Raw genomic sequence first — 15,376 nt, forward strand, 5'->3', positions numbered from 1 at the left:
TTATAAATCAGTAGTTTTGCTATGGTGCTAATTTTTTTAGATTCCAACGTTGCACTAATCCAAGATGTAAAATCCTAATGGACAAATGAAATTAAAATATATTTTATCCCCATAAACTCAAATATTCATGAAAAACTCATGTCTTCTTGAAATAGCTGTTTCAGCTGAAACATAATTTTGAAAAATTTACTTACCTTTTTTGTTGGTGTCAATCTACCTTGTTCGTGTGTCTTTTTTTTTTCTCTCTCCACAAGAAACAGTAGTTTCAGGCTGAATCAGGAATGAGTGTAAAATGATCGGTAATAGAATAAAAACAGTTTAACAATAGATGGAACTTACTTCCTCTTTGACTTTTTTTGATAGTCTTTTAATAATTTGATGATCACATGTTTTTTTACAAGTTTCAACTTAATTGTATTGTCTTACTTTTAGGAGAGAAAGTAACAAAAGACGTTCCAATAGAAACCAGTGAAGAGGATGGTGGCATACAGCTCATTTCATACAATGCTAAATTGAACAGTCCTAACAGCGATCAGTCTGGTCCAGATTCTGCTTTCGAGGACATGCAGTCTAGCATGACCTCTAATGATCCACTGAGCAACACCATTGACGAATTCTCCCCTGAAGAGTATGTCACGGCAGAAAAAGTTGATAAGGTGGAAAGTACTCCTAAGATGGAAGGGAGGTCATTCGTTCTTGAGTTTGACACCGACATGCCAAAAAGTGGGCCTGTACTTAGCCCGACTGGTAACAAGGACTTTATGGTAAAGGCTCAGCAGTTTGCTGACTCTGTACAGAGACCACCAAAGATGACAGTGAAACTAAAGAGAGAGATTCAAACTCCACAGGACCTTACTGATGAGAGATACCTACAGCTGGAGGCGGAAAGGCGGGCTGTCATCAGTTCCAGTACTGTGAAGAAGAAGAATGTTGTGGCTGCTACATACGAAGAAGGTAAGATTCTCGTCTAATTACACACCTTCCAATGTTCCTTGGTAGGACATGTCTATAGAACTAGCTGTACACCCAACTGCAAGGAAAAGAACAATTTTTATGCTCCCGAAGGGAGGCATATAGTTTTTGAACCGTCTGTCTGTCTGTCTGTCGGTCTGTCCGCAATTTTCGTGTCCAGTCCATATCTTTGTCATCGATGGATGGATTTTCAAATAACTTGGCATGAATGTGTACCACAGTAAGACGACATGTTGCGCGCAAGACCCAGGTCCGTAGCTCAAAGGTCAAGGTCACACTTAGACATTAAAGGATAGTGCATTGACGGGCGTGTCCGGTCCATATCTTTGTCATCCATGGATGGATTTTCAAATAACTTGGCATAAATGTGTACCACAGTAAGACGACGTGTCGCGCGCAAGACCCAGGTCCGTAGCTCAAAGGTCAAGGTCACACTTAGACGTTAAAGGATAGTGCATTGATGGGCGTGTCTGGCCCATATCTTTGTCATCGATGGATGGATTTTTAAATAACTTGGCATGAATGTGTACAACAGTAAGACGATGTGTCACACGCAAGACCCAGGTCTGTAGCTCAAAGGTCAAGGTCACACTTAGACATTAAAGGTCATTTTTTATGATAGTGCATTGATGGGCATGTCCGGTCCATATCTTTGTCATTCATGCATGGATTTTAAAATAACTATGCATGAATGTGTGACACAGTAAGACGACGTGTAGTGCGCAAGACCCAGCTCCGTAGGTCAAAGGTCCTAAACTCTAACATCGGCCATAACTATTCAATGCCATCGGGGGCATGTGTCATCCTATGGAAACAGCTCTTGTTCATTTATATAGGATGGTTTCAAACAACACCATTTGATTGTAATGTCAGCTATATAAGGAAAAATAACTCTGCCCTCACTTCTGATTTAATGCTAAGAAGAGTTTGTCCCCTTGAAAATATTTGTCACACCTATTGCAGAAAGGTAGATTACTCTATTGGGTAAGAAGATCAAAACCATTTGAATAGGTGTTAAATAGCAAGGATGAGAGAGGTATTATCTATTAAAATGTTTCATTTTTCTTGGGGCTAAATCATGTTACCAATGATTACCTCAGTGTCATTTCAACTAGCCAGACTTTCTTCTATACTGGGTGTGATCTGATTTTGATGTTTCTCTTTCCTTTCGTCTAACTTCCAATTAGTACTATTTGTTCTGTATGAAATACTTTCAAGTTATATTGTCTCATAATGTAATGATAATTTTTATCGCTTAGCATGATTTAGTGGCATTTTTTGTAGGCTGAAATCCTGCCTTTGTCTCCTCTCAGAAAAGTACTCAACCATAACTTTTGTTTTGGTGTGATTTTCCCCTCCTTATGGACACACACCCATTTGCCCTGAACGTAAAAGATCACTAAATCATTTTTAAATTTTACTTTTAATCTCCCAGTGTTTAATACCAGTGTCTATAAATCAATAATGTAATCTTATATAAGTATACTTTAATCCTGGTTTTTTAAGTAGACAAACTGACAACTGACGTTAAATAGTTATGTTCCATAAGAAAGTACGTTGAAGACCTTGTGTTATATAGGTTTACAGATTTAAGGAAATAGTTTGGTATTTTACCATTCAAAACCATGAGACCGCTAAACACAATGTGTTTATTTGATGATTGAACAATTTAAATTAGGTTTTCGAGTTTGAATGTGACAACGTGAACCAGTAAAACATTTCAGCCGTGAAGAAGGGATTTAAGATAGCATATTTACGCATAATTAATGAGTATATCGTAAACAGAAAAAACTGTGCTTGTGAATATGATCATTTGAAATTCATAACACATTTGAAATTAAGACTTAGAGAATATGTGTATAGAATTTTCTGTGTTTAAAAAATGTTTGGATAATTTTGTGTCAAAGGTATGATCTTGTTTGTCTCTATATATAAAAATCGTAAGAATTAAATGTTTCAGTTTTGTAGATTTTTGAAATAAATAACAGACAGTGAAGAGAGTGTTTAACATATTTCTTTTAAATTGTTTAAAGGAAAAAACATTTAATGCAGTGATAAGGAAAAAGTTTGATCAATTTGAACTGAAATGCACCTGTTGTAAACAAACATTCAGTTTTTATATAGAAATCCAATGAATCATGAGTATAAAGTGAAATTTGAAAATTTCACATTTTTCTATAATAGATTACTATTATTTTTGTACACTCTTCCTTCTTGAAGAGATTTTATGTATTTCAGAAATCTGAAAAAAGTGCAGTGTAGTAAAAATATCTCCCCTTACTTGGATTCAGTGTTGTTATATTTTTTCTAGTCCTCTGGGATCATGGAGTCCATTCAATATGTAATAGAATTCAGCTTTAAATATGTAAATTAATAGATTTCAGCTTTGCACTTTCATTACCTCTCATAAACAGACTCTATCAAACTGAGTCTGCTATTATTTTGATTGCTTGCATTCTATGCTTTCAAAAGATCTTTTTACAGATTTTATTTAGTGTAACTCTTGTTTGACAAAAATGTTTTCTAGCATTCTGCAGAAATGGTTATACCACTATTATCAATAAATGATTTATACAGAGTTGACAAACTGTTTTCTCACATACAGCGATAATAGCAGTCATGTTTCTCATAGCTGTTATTTTGAAAATCAATCGGTTTTCATTTTTGGTCTGCATAACAGATAAAATGAAGCGGTATATGGTCAGTAGGTGTACTGATAGATAAGAGATAAATTGTTATCTATGATACGTGGAGACATGATATTGATGACGGTAAATGATAATTTATGAGTCACCAAGTTTGATCTATGTATTAAATCTTTTTATCGTGAAATTTCGTGGAGTGTAATCATGAATTCTTGAAGTTTTAAGAAGACTGGATTTGAAATGTGTATTTTTGGAAGGTAAACGATAATTGTAAATGATAGTTTTACACATCAGTAAGACATTTTATTGATAATAATGTTTTTGCTTAAATTTTTCATATTTAAAGTAGAATAAAATATATTTACTGGTAACTTCTTTTGAATATTGAAAGTAACATATAAAATTTACATGATTTTTGGACTGGTAAAAGTGCTAAACCACAACAACAGAGGGTTGTGATGATGAAGTTTTTGTTACTCTGTACTGAAACTTCTTGCTCTCCAGACAATCGACAAAACAAATAAATATGGTTATGTGTTCGAACTTACCTGCCAGTAAGAGGTAGTGAGCGTGACACCCAGTTAGATTTGTGGCCCTGTTCTGTTGCGCTTGTTTCGTACAAGACTTTTTGAGTATGTTTAGTATAAATGAAAACCTGCTTTCTCTTTTCTTGTGTTAACATGTCAGTTTGATGTATAGGAATTTGATTTGGCGTCAGCTATCAAGTAATTTCCTTTGACAATAGTCTTTTCTGTGTTTAGCCAGGTTTTATAAGATCTCTTGATTTAATATTTGAAAATAAGAAGTTTTTATTGCAATTAAAAATATAATGTTTGTCAAAATTTAGACATGAATAAGTGGTTTATTGTGTGGTGGTATGTTATGGCATTAGGTAAATTAAAGTATAATTTTTAAGTAAACCTAGACAGCTTAATAGAAAGTCTTTAAAATACAGAAGTGTTTTTAATACATTTATTGTAAAGGATAGGCTGTGTATTGTAGAGAATTAAGGTATGGTAAGTGTTGTTATTATATCATGTATAAATAGGGTGTATAACAGACTGCAATGATCTAGCAGATTTGGTCATCTCAATTGACTAGAAGAAAGAACTTCTTGTGTCTTCTACACAGTCACGTTTTTTTTGCATATTTTTTTGCCCTTGTCCGTCCGTCCTTCCGAGAATGTTGTGTCGCGCCTAGCACCAAAAGTATTTGATGTAGAGTCACAAAACTTTACAGGAATGTTGGTCAGCATGTGTAGTTGTGCACCTGGGGTTTCGCGTCCGGATTCATTCAGTCATGTAGAAGTTATGGTCCCTGACTTTGTAAAAATTGGTTATTTTAGTGTGGTGACGCGCCTAGCTCCAAAAGTATTTGACGTAGAGTCACAAAACTTTACAGGAATGTTGGTCAGCATGTGCAGTTGTGCACCTGGGGTTTTCGCATCCGGATTCATTCAGTCGTGTAGGAGTTATGGCCCCTGACTTAGTTAAAAATTTGTCATTTTAATGTGTCGCATGTAACTCCAAAAGTATTTGACCTAGAGTCACCAGAGTTTACAGGAATGTTGGTCAGCATGTACAGTTGTGCACCTGGGGTTTCGCATCCAGATTCATTCAGTCTTGTAGGAGTTATGGCCCCTGACTTAGTTAAAAATTGGTCATTTTCATGTTGTGTCACGCGCAGCTCCAAAAGTATTTGACCTAGAGTCACCAAAATTTACAGGAATGTTGGTCAGCATGTGCAGTTGTGCACCTGGGGTTTCGCGTCCGGATTCATTCAGTATTGTAGGAGTTATGGCCCCTGACCTAGGAAAAAATTGTCATTTTAATGTTTTGTCGCATGTATCTCCGAAAATATTTTAACTACAGTCATTACGAAGAGAAATGGGTTTTTATGCCCCCACTTTGGTGGGGGGGGGGCATATAGATTTGCCCTTGTCCGTCCGTCCATCCGAGAATGTTGTGTCGCGCCTAGCTCCAAAAATATTTGACATAGAGTCACAAAACTTTACAGGAATGTTGGTCAGCATGTGTAATTGTGCACCTGGAGTTTGCTTCCAGATTCATGTAGGAGTTATGGCCCCTGACTTTGTAAAAATTGGTCATTTTAGTGTTGTGTTGCGCCTAGCTCCAAAAGTATTTGATGTAGAGTCACAAAATTTTACAGGAATGTTGGTCAGCATGTGTAGTTGTGCACCTGGGGTTTCGCTTACAGATTTATTCAGTCATGTAGGAGTTATGGCCCCTGACTTAAATAAAATTGGTCATTTTAGTGTTGTGTCACGCCTAGCTCCAAAAGTATTTGATGTAGAGTCACAAAACTTTACAGGAATGTTGGTTAGCATGTGTAGTTGTGCACCTGGGGTTTCGCGCCTGGATTCATTCAGTGGTGTAGGAGTTATGGCCCCTGACTTAGTAAAAAATTGTTCATTTTGATGTTGTGTCGCGCATAGCTCCAAAAGTATTTGACCTAGAGTCACCAAAGTTTACAGGAATGTTGGTCAGCATGTGCAGTTGTGCACCTGGGGTTTCGTGTCCTGATTCATTCAGTCATGTAGGAGTTATGGCCCCTGACTTAAATAAAATTGGTCATTTTAATGTTGTGTCTTGCGTAGCTCCAAAAATATATGACCTAGAGTCACCAAAGTTTACAGGAATGTTGGTCATCATGTGCAGTTGTGCACCTGGGGTTTTGCGTCGGGATTCATTCAGTATTGTAGGAGTTATGGCCCCTGACCTAGGAAAAAATTGTCATTTTAATGTCATGTAGTGGGGGCATCTGTGTCCCATGGACACATTTCTAATTCATATTTTAATTTTGATAGGTATTTCGATTTGATAGAATTTTGGTTGTTTTTGTGTAATTATTTAGATTAACAGCTTCACTATGAAGAGTTTACCAAGTATGTAATTGAAACTTGGTCATTGGAAGCATTTCATAAGTGTTAAAATGAAAATGGAGTTGCATTTTTGTTGGATGAAGCAAATGGTAGTGTAGTTAGGCGTTTCAATTATGACTCCATAGAACACCATGCCATAGCATGTTTATAAGACAATGCAGCTTACTCATTCAAAAGTCCATGGAAGAGTGGTAAAGGTCACCAAATTCTGCTCTACTCAGGTTCCGGACTGTGCTTGAAAAATAGCCTGTAGGAGCACATGCTAGCTGTCTTCCACCACCACTGGATACTTGACATATGATCCAAATTGTTCCAGTGTTACTAGGTTTTGTATGAAGTCTCCTTAAAATAGTCACTGGCCTTTGTTACATGTTTACAGCTTTGTCTCTGTTAAAAAAAATTCTAAACATTTTTGGGCAAAAAGTGCGTCCCATTTGCACATGACCAGTATAATGTTATTGCTTCAAATCAAACTGCTAGAACATAATATGTTTTCACTTAATTAAATGTTATATTTATTAGTTTAAGAGATATAGATCAATATCTTATATAATTTGAGAATTTGACATTTGGCAATAAGCATATAAGCATTAGCTATAATGACATTTAGCATTTGGTATTCAGCATTAAGTATACGGCATATAGCATTTGGTAGGTAGCATTTAGCAGTAAGTATTTGGCATTTAGCATCAAGAAGTAGGCATTTAGCATTGAATATTTGTTATTTAGCATTTGGCAATTAATATGGTGCTCTTCCAAATGCTATATGACAAATGTTATGTGACAAATGCCATTTACTTGATGCTAAATGCTGTGTAAGGACTGTTAAAAGGATGCATTCATCCACAGGTATATTCAGCTTATTATTTAATTAAGAACTTCGAAATTTTGCATTCTGCAATTTACATTTGGCATTTATCATTTTACAATCATTGTGTAACATTAACCATTTGGCAGGCATCATTTTGCGTTAACTAGTTGGCATGCAACATTTGGCATTTAGCATGGCACATGGGACTTACATAACTTTGTTACGCTTGAGATAATGCTGAAAAAAACACTTCAAATAAGTTAATGATATATTTTTTAAGAAATTTGAGAGCCAGTTGATTATTCTATTTTATTATCATCCTATATTTAGTAAGTTTATCAGGTCAAACACTTTCCAACAGATAGTGTTTATACTTGGCCTGGCAGTGAAAGTACAGGTCGATAGTGAACGGCAGCTGTGACCTGTTACTATCAGTGAGATATCTCTTGTATTTACTTTGTGTGACATGAATTTTTAAAGTGGGCTTGGTCACTCTGGAGAGTAAAAATGAAACTCGTACAAGTTTTTATGTGGGTAGAGTGAGTTGAATGTCACATGTTTGAACTTGTTAAGAATCAGAATTGCTGAGTTCACATACTGCAGCAAGTACTGAATAATGCCATCTCCTCAAGCCAAGGCACTGTCTCCTAGAACTCATTACAAGACCTTATTTCCTGGAGTTTATAACAAGACCATATTTCTTGGACTTCCTGCAGAGGTCTTTATCTTCCAGAGTTCTTGCCAAGGCAGAACTTTCGAGGGTTAATGTCAAGGCCATATCTCCCACAGTTCCTGACAAGGCCATTTCTCCTAGAGCTATTGCCTAGTTTTTCTCCTCGCATTCCTGCCATGGCCATATATTTTATAGATAATGCCAAGTTGATATTTGGTAAAGCCCATTCAAAGTATTTTTATGCCCCCCGAAGGGAGGCATATAGTTTTTGAACCGTCTGTCAGTCTGTCGGTCTGTCAGTCTGTCCGCAATTTTCGTGTCCGGTCCATATCTTTGTCATCGATGGATGGATTTTAAAATAACTTGGCATGAATGTGTACCATAGTAAGACGACGTGTCGCGCGCAAGACCCAGGTCCGTAGCTCAAGGGTCAAGGTCACACTTAGACATTAAAGGATAGTGCATTGATGGGCGTGTCCGGTCCATATCTTTGTCATCGATGGATGGATTTTCAAATAACTTGGCATGAATGTGTACCACAGTAAGACGACGTGTCGCACGCAAAACCCAGGTCCGTAGCTCAAAGGTCAAGGTCACACTTAGACTTTAAAGCATAGTGCATTGATGGGCGTGTCCGGTCCATATCTTTGTCATCCATGGATGGATTTTCAAATAACTTGGCATGAATGTGTACCACAGTAAGACGATGTGTCGCGCGCAAGACCCAGGTCCGTAGCTCAAAGGTCAAGGTCACACTTAGACGTTAAAGGATAGTGCATTGATGGGCGTGTCCGGTCCATATCTTTGTCATACATGGATGGATTTTCAAATAACTTGGCATGAATGTGTACCACAGTAAGACGACGTGTCATGCACAAGACCAAGGTCCGTAGCTCAAAGGTCAAGGTCACACTTAGACGTTAAAGGTCATTTAACATGATAGTGCATTGATGGGCGTGTCCGGTCCATATCTTTGTCATTCATGCATGGATTTTAAAATAACTACGCATGAATGTGTGACACAGTAAGACGACGTGTCGCGCGCAAGACCCAGCTCCGTAGGTCAAAGGTCCTAAACTCTAACATCGGCCATAACTATTCATTCAAAGTGCCATCGGGGGCATGTGTCATCCTATGGAGACAGCTCTTGTTTTATATCAATATTGATTGATTCTAAGCTCTTAAACTCTTACAGCAAATACCTGCAGTTGTTTAGAGTACAGCCAGTGCTATAACTCTCTCTTTGAGCAAAAGCCTTTCTCAAAAGCAAATGTCAAGGCTTGTTTTTGTCCCATAGCTGATGGCAAGCTGAAATCTTCTAAAGCTGGGGCCAAGCCCAGCAGTTTAGTTAATCAGAAGTTTGCCTGATTTAGAGCATAAAAAAAGTCTATGGTCAGATCTGACTTTAAAGTGTTTTTATATTTTATTTAACGAAGATCTTATTAGTTATGTTATTTTTATTGTTTTATCTTTTTTGTCTCATTTTTGATGTATTTTGAATTCAACCCAAAAATTTTGTAAGTGTTTGCCAAATTGTTTTATTTGCTGCAAATCATTATCTTAGTAAAATAATTATTTTCTAACGATCTATATTCGGTCAAACTAAAACAAAATATGATATTGATTTATTGTGTTGACTAAATTATGGAAAAGTAAACATGGTTATCAGTACAATAAAGAGGGTGTTATATTGTTTCTGGGATAAGGACAAACTTTAAACAATTATTCAGTTCAGATTTAAAGATAACTTTAAACAGGATCAGCTTACATTGTGGTGATGTACATAGGAATGTAACATTCCTTTTGTCGTTAATTTGCATGAAAGGGGTTACTACTAATTAGTAAGTGTGTTTGGACATCATTTGATGAAGTGTGTCTGGGTATTATAATTATTTAAATATTACATGTGGTTTGGAGTGCACGTAGCTCAGGTGGAGTAACATTATATCTGACGGACAATTTATCCATTTATCCAAGGCGGACATTTATTAGGTATCTCGTTATTACAGTACAGTTATAAGGGAGGTGGATAATTTGTTTAGTTTTAACTGGAGAAAGTATAATTAACTGAATCAATACTGTAATTGGACATTATCTAAACTGTATCAGCTGAACGGCTCTTGGATACAAGGACACGACTGAAATATGTTCCGCAAGTTTTGAGTTGATATTGATATTTGGGACATTTGTTTTAAATATTTTATGATCTATATGTTTTGCTGGTTTTAATTAAGTGGTGAAGTTTCTGGAAAATGGTTTGGATATACACTGTTCAACAAGGTGAGCCGAAAAAAATGTTTGTTTACACTATATTTTCTATGCTTGTTACTGACTCTGCTGAACCTTAGAAAACTTAGGTAAAGGGCCAAATTCCATGAATACATACACCCGTAACATAATTATTATTAGTTTATATATGTAAGACATCACAAAGAATAATATTTGTAGGAATGTCATTTATTCTGTAGTATCATATTTCTAAAATCACAAATTACGCATTATTATATTGCCTTTGCAGTCGTTTTGAAATGCAGGAAATTATATGAATTTCTATTATTTGACACACATGGCTGTTTATGGGAGAATGAAATCAATTGGTGTCGAAATAAATACGATATATGATATTGCTGTTGAATATGGAATTCTTATTACCAGACATCAATACTGATTTGTACTACTGATCACAAAACCAATTTAAATTTTGTTTGTGAATCAAAAATTGATTTAGCGATCAAGTTGACATTATTTTCTTACGATAAATTTCTCCCAGGCGTATAATATAGATATTAAATCACCTCAAGTGCATTGCGTTTAAATTACGATGACAAAATATAATGTTGCGAATTTATTACACTACACCCATATTTGGACATTTAGACGTAGGGATTGTGTTTAACCTTCTTCGGTATTTGGCAACTCTCCCTGATCGTACCAGCATTGATAACAGTCTGCCAAAGTATCAATAAAAATCTGATTATACTACTACATAACTGAACCTTGGCCCAGCTAGGACATGTACTAGCACTTGACGTTTATATGCATGAAGGTGGGTCCATTCCTGTAGATATATCACCAGATATATGCAAACATCATAAACCATGCATATTTTAAACATTCCATGTATGAATGTATGTTGGCAAGCTGTGCGTATGAAATCAGTAAAGGTAAATTTTGAAATAGTAGGCGTGCATTTCTTTTTTAACGCTCCCAAAATGCGAATATGGTTAAATGGAATTGCAAGAATAGGTGTGTGTAGTTTGAAAAAGTTTAATTTGTAGTTTTTTTGAGTCATCACAAAAAGAGTAAAATTTTGTTAATTGTAAACGTTACTGGGCACATCCGGACTTTATCAGATGTACATATCTGTAAAATGCGTAGAAGTTGTTGCTAAAATAAACATTTATTTTGTGCATAAATGATGTTTTCTGATAGTTTATCTAGTTAGTCGCCAGAAAAGGGACTGTAATTTTGTGTGCTACATGTTGGTCTTTCGGTTTGCCATTATCAGTTCTGATCTTCCTAGTTTTGTGATGTTATACGTTATATGATGCTTGACTATCCCATTTGCTTAGTTGTCCATTTCGTCAAAGGTCAGTGTAGCAGTGAAGTGACCTTGAACCAGGCCCCAATTTCACGAAAAAACTTAAGTAATTGCTTAGCTAAGTCTGTTATTTCAAATGCTTATTTTTGCCCTTTATGCGTCTTCAATGTTGTCTTTTTCATCTATATCAGACCCGTACATGACTATTTCATAGATCAAAGCACAACAATTCTGAATTTTACAGAAAATGAAGTATAAAAATCAGAAATATACTTAAGCAAGTACTTAAGTTCGTTATATTGTGCTTAAATAGAAATATCATATTTGCGTGACTGAAATAAGCACTGCAGAAATATGCTACTAACCATAGATTAATTTAGCTATAAATACATTGGTATAGAAAAAATCAACATTAAATAACAATATTTTAAGCAATAGCATGATTTTAAAATAACTTAACTAAGTAATTACTTAAGTTTTTTCGTGAAATTGGGGCCAGGCTGATCTGATGAAGAAGTTTAGAAGTATCAGGCATACAGACTGCAGCTGCTGGTTGACCATAGTCAGAATATCATCCCTGTTGATTTTTGGGTCAGTAGGTCAACAGTCAGACTGATACTTGATTCTAAAGTAGCTTCTGATCAATAGACATAGACATGTTTGAAAGATATACGAACAAGACAAAGAAGCTGTTAGTGAGCTTTTGATAAAGACTTACATACATGCAACTTTTATAGGATGATGATCTGATATTATTTTATATGCTGTTCAGTTTTCATGAGAAACAACCCTTTCTTTCTATGATTTGGTGTTGTTTGAATTTTTTTTTTCTCAAAATGTAAGGCTAAACATTATTAAATGGAATTAATTTGCTTGAAAGCTTTTCAATAAAAAGAAAAGTATGAAGTCACAGTTGTGTCAGCCATTTCAACTTCAGCACATACCCTTTTCTAGTGAGTTATACACTTTAATGATATGGAACAAGGAACACCCTTTTATTCACCTTTGTCTATTTATACATCTGTAATGTTATTAGAATCAATGAACACCACATGTTACAGGTATTGACTTGAATATTTATTTTGTTTAAGTCCTGGCTGTGTCAAAGGAAGGTATATTGATTACTCTGTGCCCTAGATGTATTCCATATACAGTTACAAGCCTCCAGAAAACACGATTTTCAAAACGAAAAGGAGTGTGTAAATCCTTGTTGAATGAAATATTTGAAGTTCAGTGTGTTTGTAAAGATATGTGCCATTTGCAAATAATCGATTGAATGGGTATGTTGTTTGTTATTTGAGAGGCAAGGTATGTGTTATTACTCCACATTTATATAGCACTGCTTTTTTGGACAGTGCATAATTATTTCGTATGAAATTGGAAATAAATTGTTCTATTTTTTAATGTAGGTTAAATTGTTTGTGGAAATCTTACAGGTATGATATGGAAGAAGTATTTATATTTCGTAAATTTTTTGTTCTGTAAATTCTTAAAATATTTTTCATCCTTTTATTGATCGTTCTTGTTCATTTATACGTTCTGCACTCTCTGACTTGCTTTCAACAGTACCGGATGGTGGGCTGTCGTACAATTACCGGTGCTGTATCCCAGTAGTTAAAGTTATTTAGACTATTTGTTGTAGATATCTTCAAGTGTTCTGTCACATGATAACATTAACTACAGGTAACATTTTATTGTTGCTATCCTGTCTTCAAGAAAACATGTCACTTGTGATTTTTAGGATATCTCTGACAATGTAGTACATTAAATTTTATGCATTTAAGACAAAAAATAAATAGTTAATGAGCAGCACACTTTATTGATTTGAGAGCGATTTCAAAGAGACTTTATTAGGCCATATTATACATACCTTACAACTGGCAGTAAGAAACTACATTATGGAAGTTCGTAACACAACTGGTCTCTTAGTACAACATCATTTGTTCTTTAACAACATAAATGAGAATTGATAAAGTGGTCTCTTAATGCAAAGTGATCTCTCAATAGATGTGGTCTCTCGAGCAAGTGTGATTGTATTTTAACTGGCGTTAGATTGAACATATGAACGTAGGACCGTTACAGCAAAAATGGCTGTATAACTGCAAGATGTGTCCGTTATATATGGATCATAATCGAAGTACACAGTGACTTATAAGCCTTAATAGATCTCTTCATAAATTTATTTGTAGTCTCTTTTATAAATTCCATCAAAAAATCAAGTGGTTGATGGTTGGTAAGGAAGTATCTGTTAATGTTATATCATTTGGTACTTCAAGTAGCTCTTCAATAAAGACCTTCATGCTGGTTATACCTGGTAATTTCAGTTGTTGAAAGTTTGGTTAAAATAAATTCATTACCTTTCCTAAAATGATTATAGCTGTGGGTTTATAAATTTGTAAAACATTCTATGTAAAAGAAAGGGAAATATGTTGACATTTGCAGACAGGCATTGAAAAAACATTTGAAATACTCCAGTTTATAATAACACATTCCATGACATTTAAAACGTAATAATTGCATATCATGTAAAATGCATTTCCAATTAAAGATATAAGTGGTGAAAATAGCTATTGCACTTTATGGATGAATGAACTCCGTTAATCAATGAAATCAGGTGGAAAATGAACATACATCTGACTGGGTGTAGATATATTATTATTTTCACCCTATGGTATTAAAGTCATAATATGCTCGAGAACAATGAGTTGGGTTTTGTACATTGCTCGTGGCATGACATATTTCATGTTCAGCATGTATTTTTGTCATGTTCTCATCTTGTAGGACATTATTCTCAAAGTTGCCTATATATGGAAAGTACAATGTCAAGGGAAAGGAAATTACAAAGTTATGATATATTTTTGTGTACTGTTATCTTTATTTACTCCAGGTTGTTTTTCTGACAACAGTTTGAGAATTTTATTTCACTGTAAACAACAGAAAGTGCTGCACAAAGTGTTTACCTGTTGAAATAAATATTAGCATAACTGGATTTATTTATGTAAATCTATTGAAAATATATAGACTGTGAGTTTTAAAAGTATAAACAATTGCTACAAAGGAGGAAATGATTAATTATAAGCCAACAGAATCAATTGTTTATGTACTGGAAAACAAACAGATTTGTGATACGATTTCTCTAAGTTTTTTTTAAGAAGTTTGAAAAACAATACTTAGTGTAATGTCAGCAACTTAATCTTTGCTGACATTCTGTTAAGGGTATGTGCAGAATATTACCTTACCAAATAAAAGCAACTTAAAATTGTACTGTTCATTATAACGGTCACTTTAAAAGCTTTAAAAGAAAGGGGTTTTTGTTATCTAAAGACAAGTATGGAATGAAGGAAACTGTCGGACAGCAGTTCATCAAGCTGTGTCTTTAATTACGAAACATTCAGCTACATGAAATACAAAAGTTACTAGGGATGTTAGACAAAGTTTACATAATTTTGTCATAATTGGTCTATGGATAAGATGATAGTTTGACTGGATTATCAAAAGTTGGGTCATTCATGGATGATAATGTTGCAACTTTCCTGACAAATTGCTGATAGTATTGTAGATGGAAGAATTAGGATGTCATTTCCTCTATACAGCAGTATCATTACAGGCTTCCACAGACACTGACTTAATTTATCTTACACCTAGCTCTCATACACTCCTAATTTCAGTAATTTTCATGTACTAAGTAATTAATAAGTACCTGTACATTTTGTGTTAGTTGTAGAATTTTCAGTTTTGCTGTTTGATGAATTAATATTGACCTCAGGTGCTTCCATGGATGTTGGATCTATTTTCTGTTTGAAATAGTATATGTGTTTCCAATGACGACGAT

At 34.9% G+C, this 15,376-nt stretch overlaps 1 protein-coding gene across 1 annotated transcript in view; it reads left to right on the forward strand.

The window, feature by feature from the left end:
* The window catches only part of LOC123525691 (titin homolog), a 122,807-nt gene that overhangs the window by 93,640 nt on the left and 13,791 nt on the right, over positions 1-15,376 (forward strand). Inside the window, exon 14 of the mRNA XM_053538883.1 lies at positions 433-954. Coding sequence (XP_053394858.1) covers positions 433-954 — 522 coding nt within the window. The remainder of the gene's footprint in view (positions 1-432; positions 955-15,376) is intronic.

Source organism: Mercenaria mercenaria, chromosome 3 (genome assembly GCF_021730395.1).
Source record: "Mercenaria mercenaria strain notata chromosome 3, MADL_Memer_1, whole genome shotgun sequence".
In the NCBI taxonomy this organism is placed as follows: domain Eukaryota; kingdom Metazoa; phylum Mollusca; class Bivalvia; order Venerida; family Veneridae; genus Mercenaria; species Mercenaria mercenaria.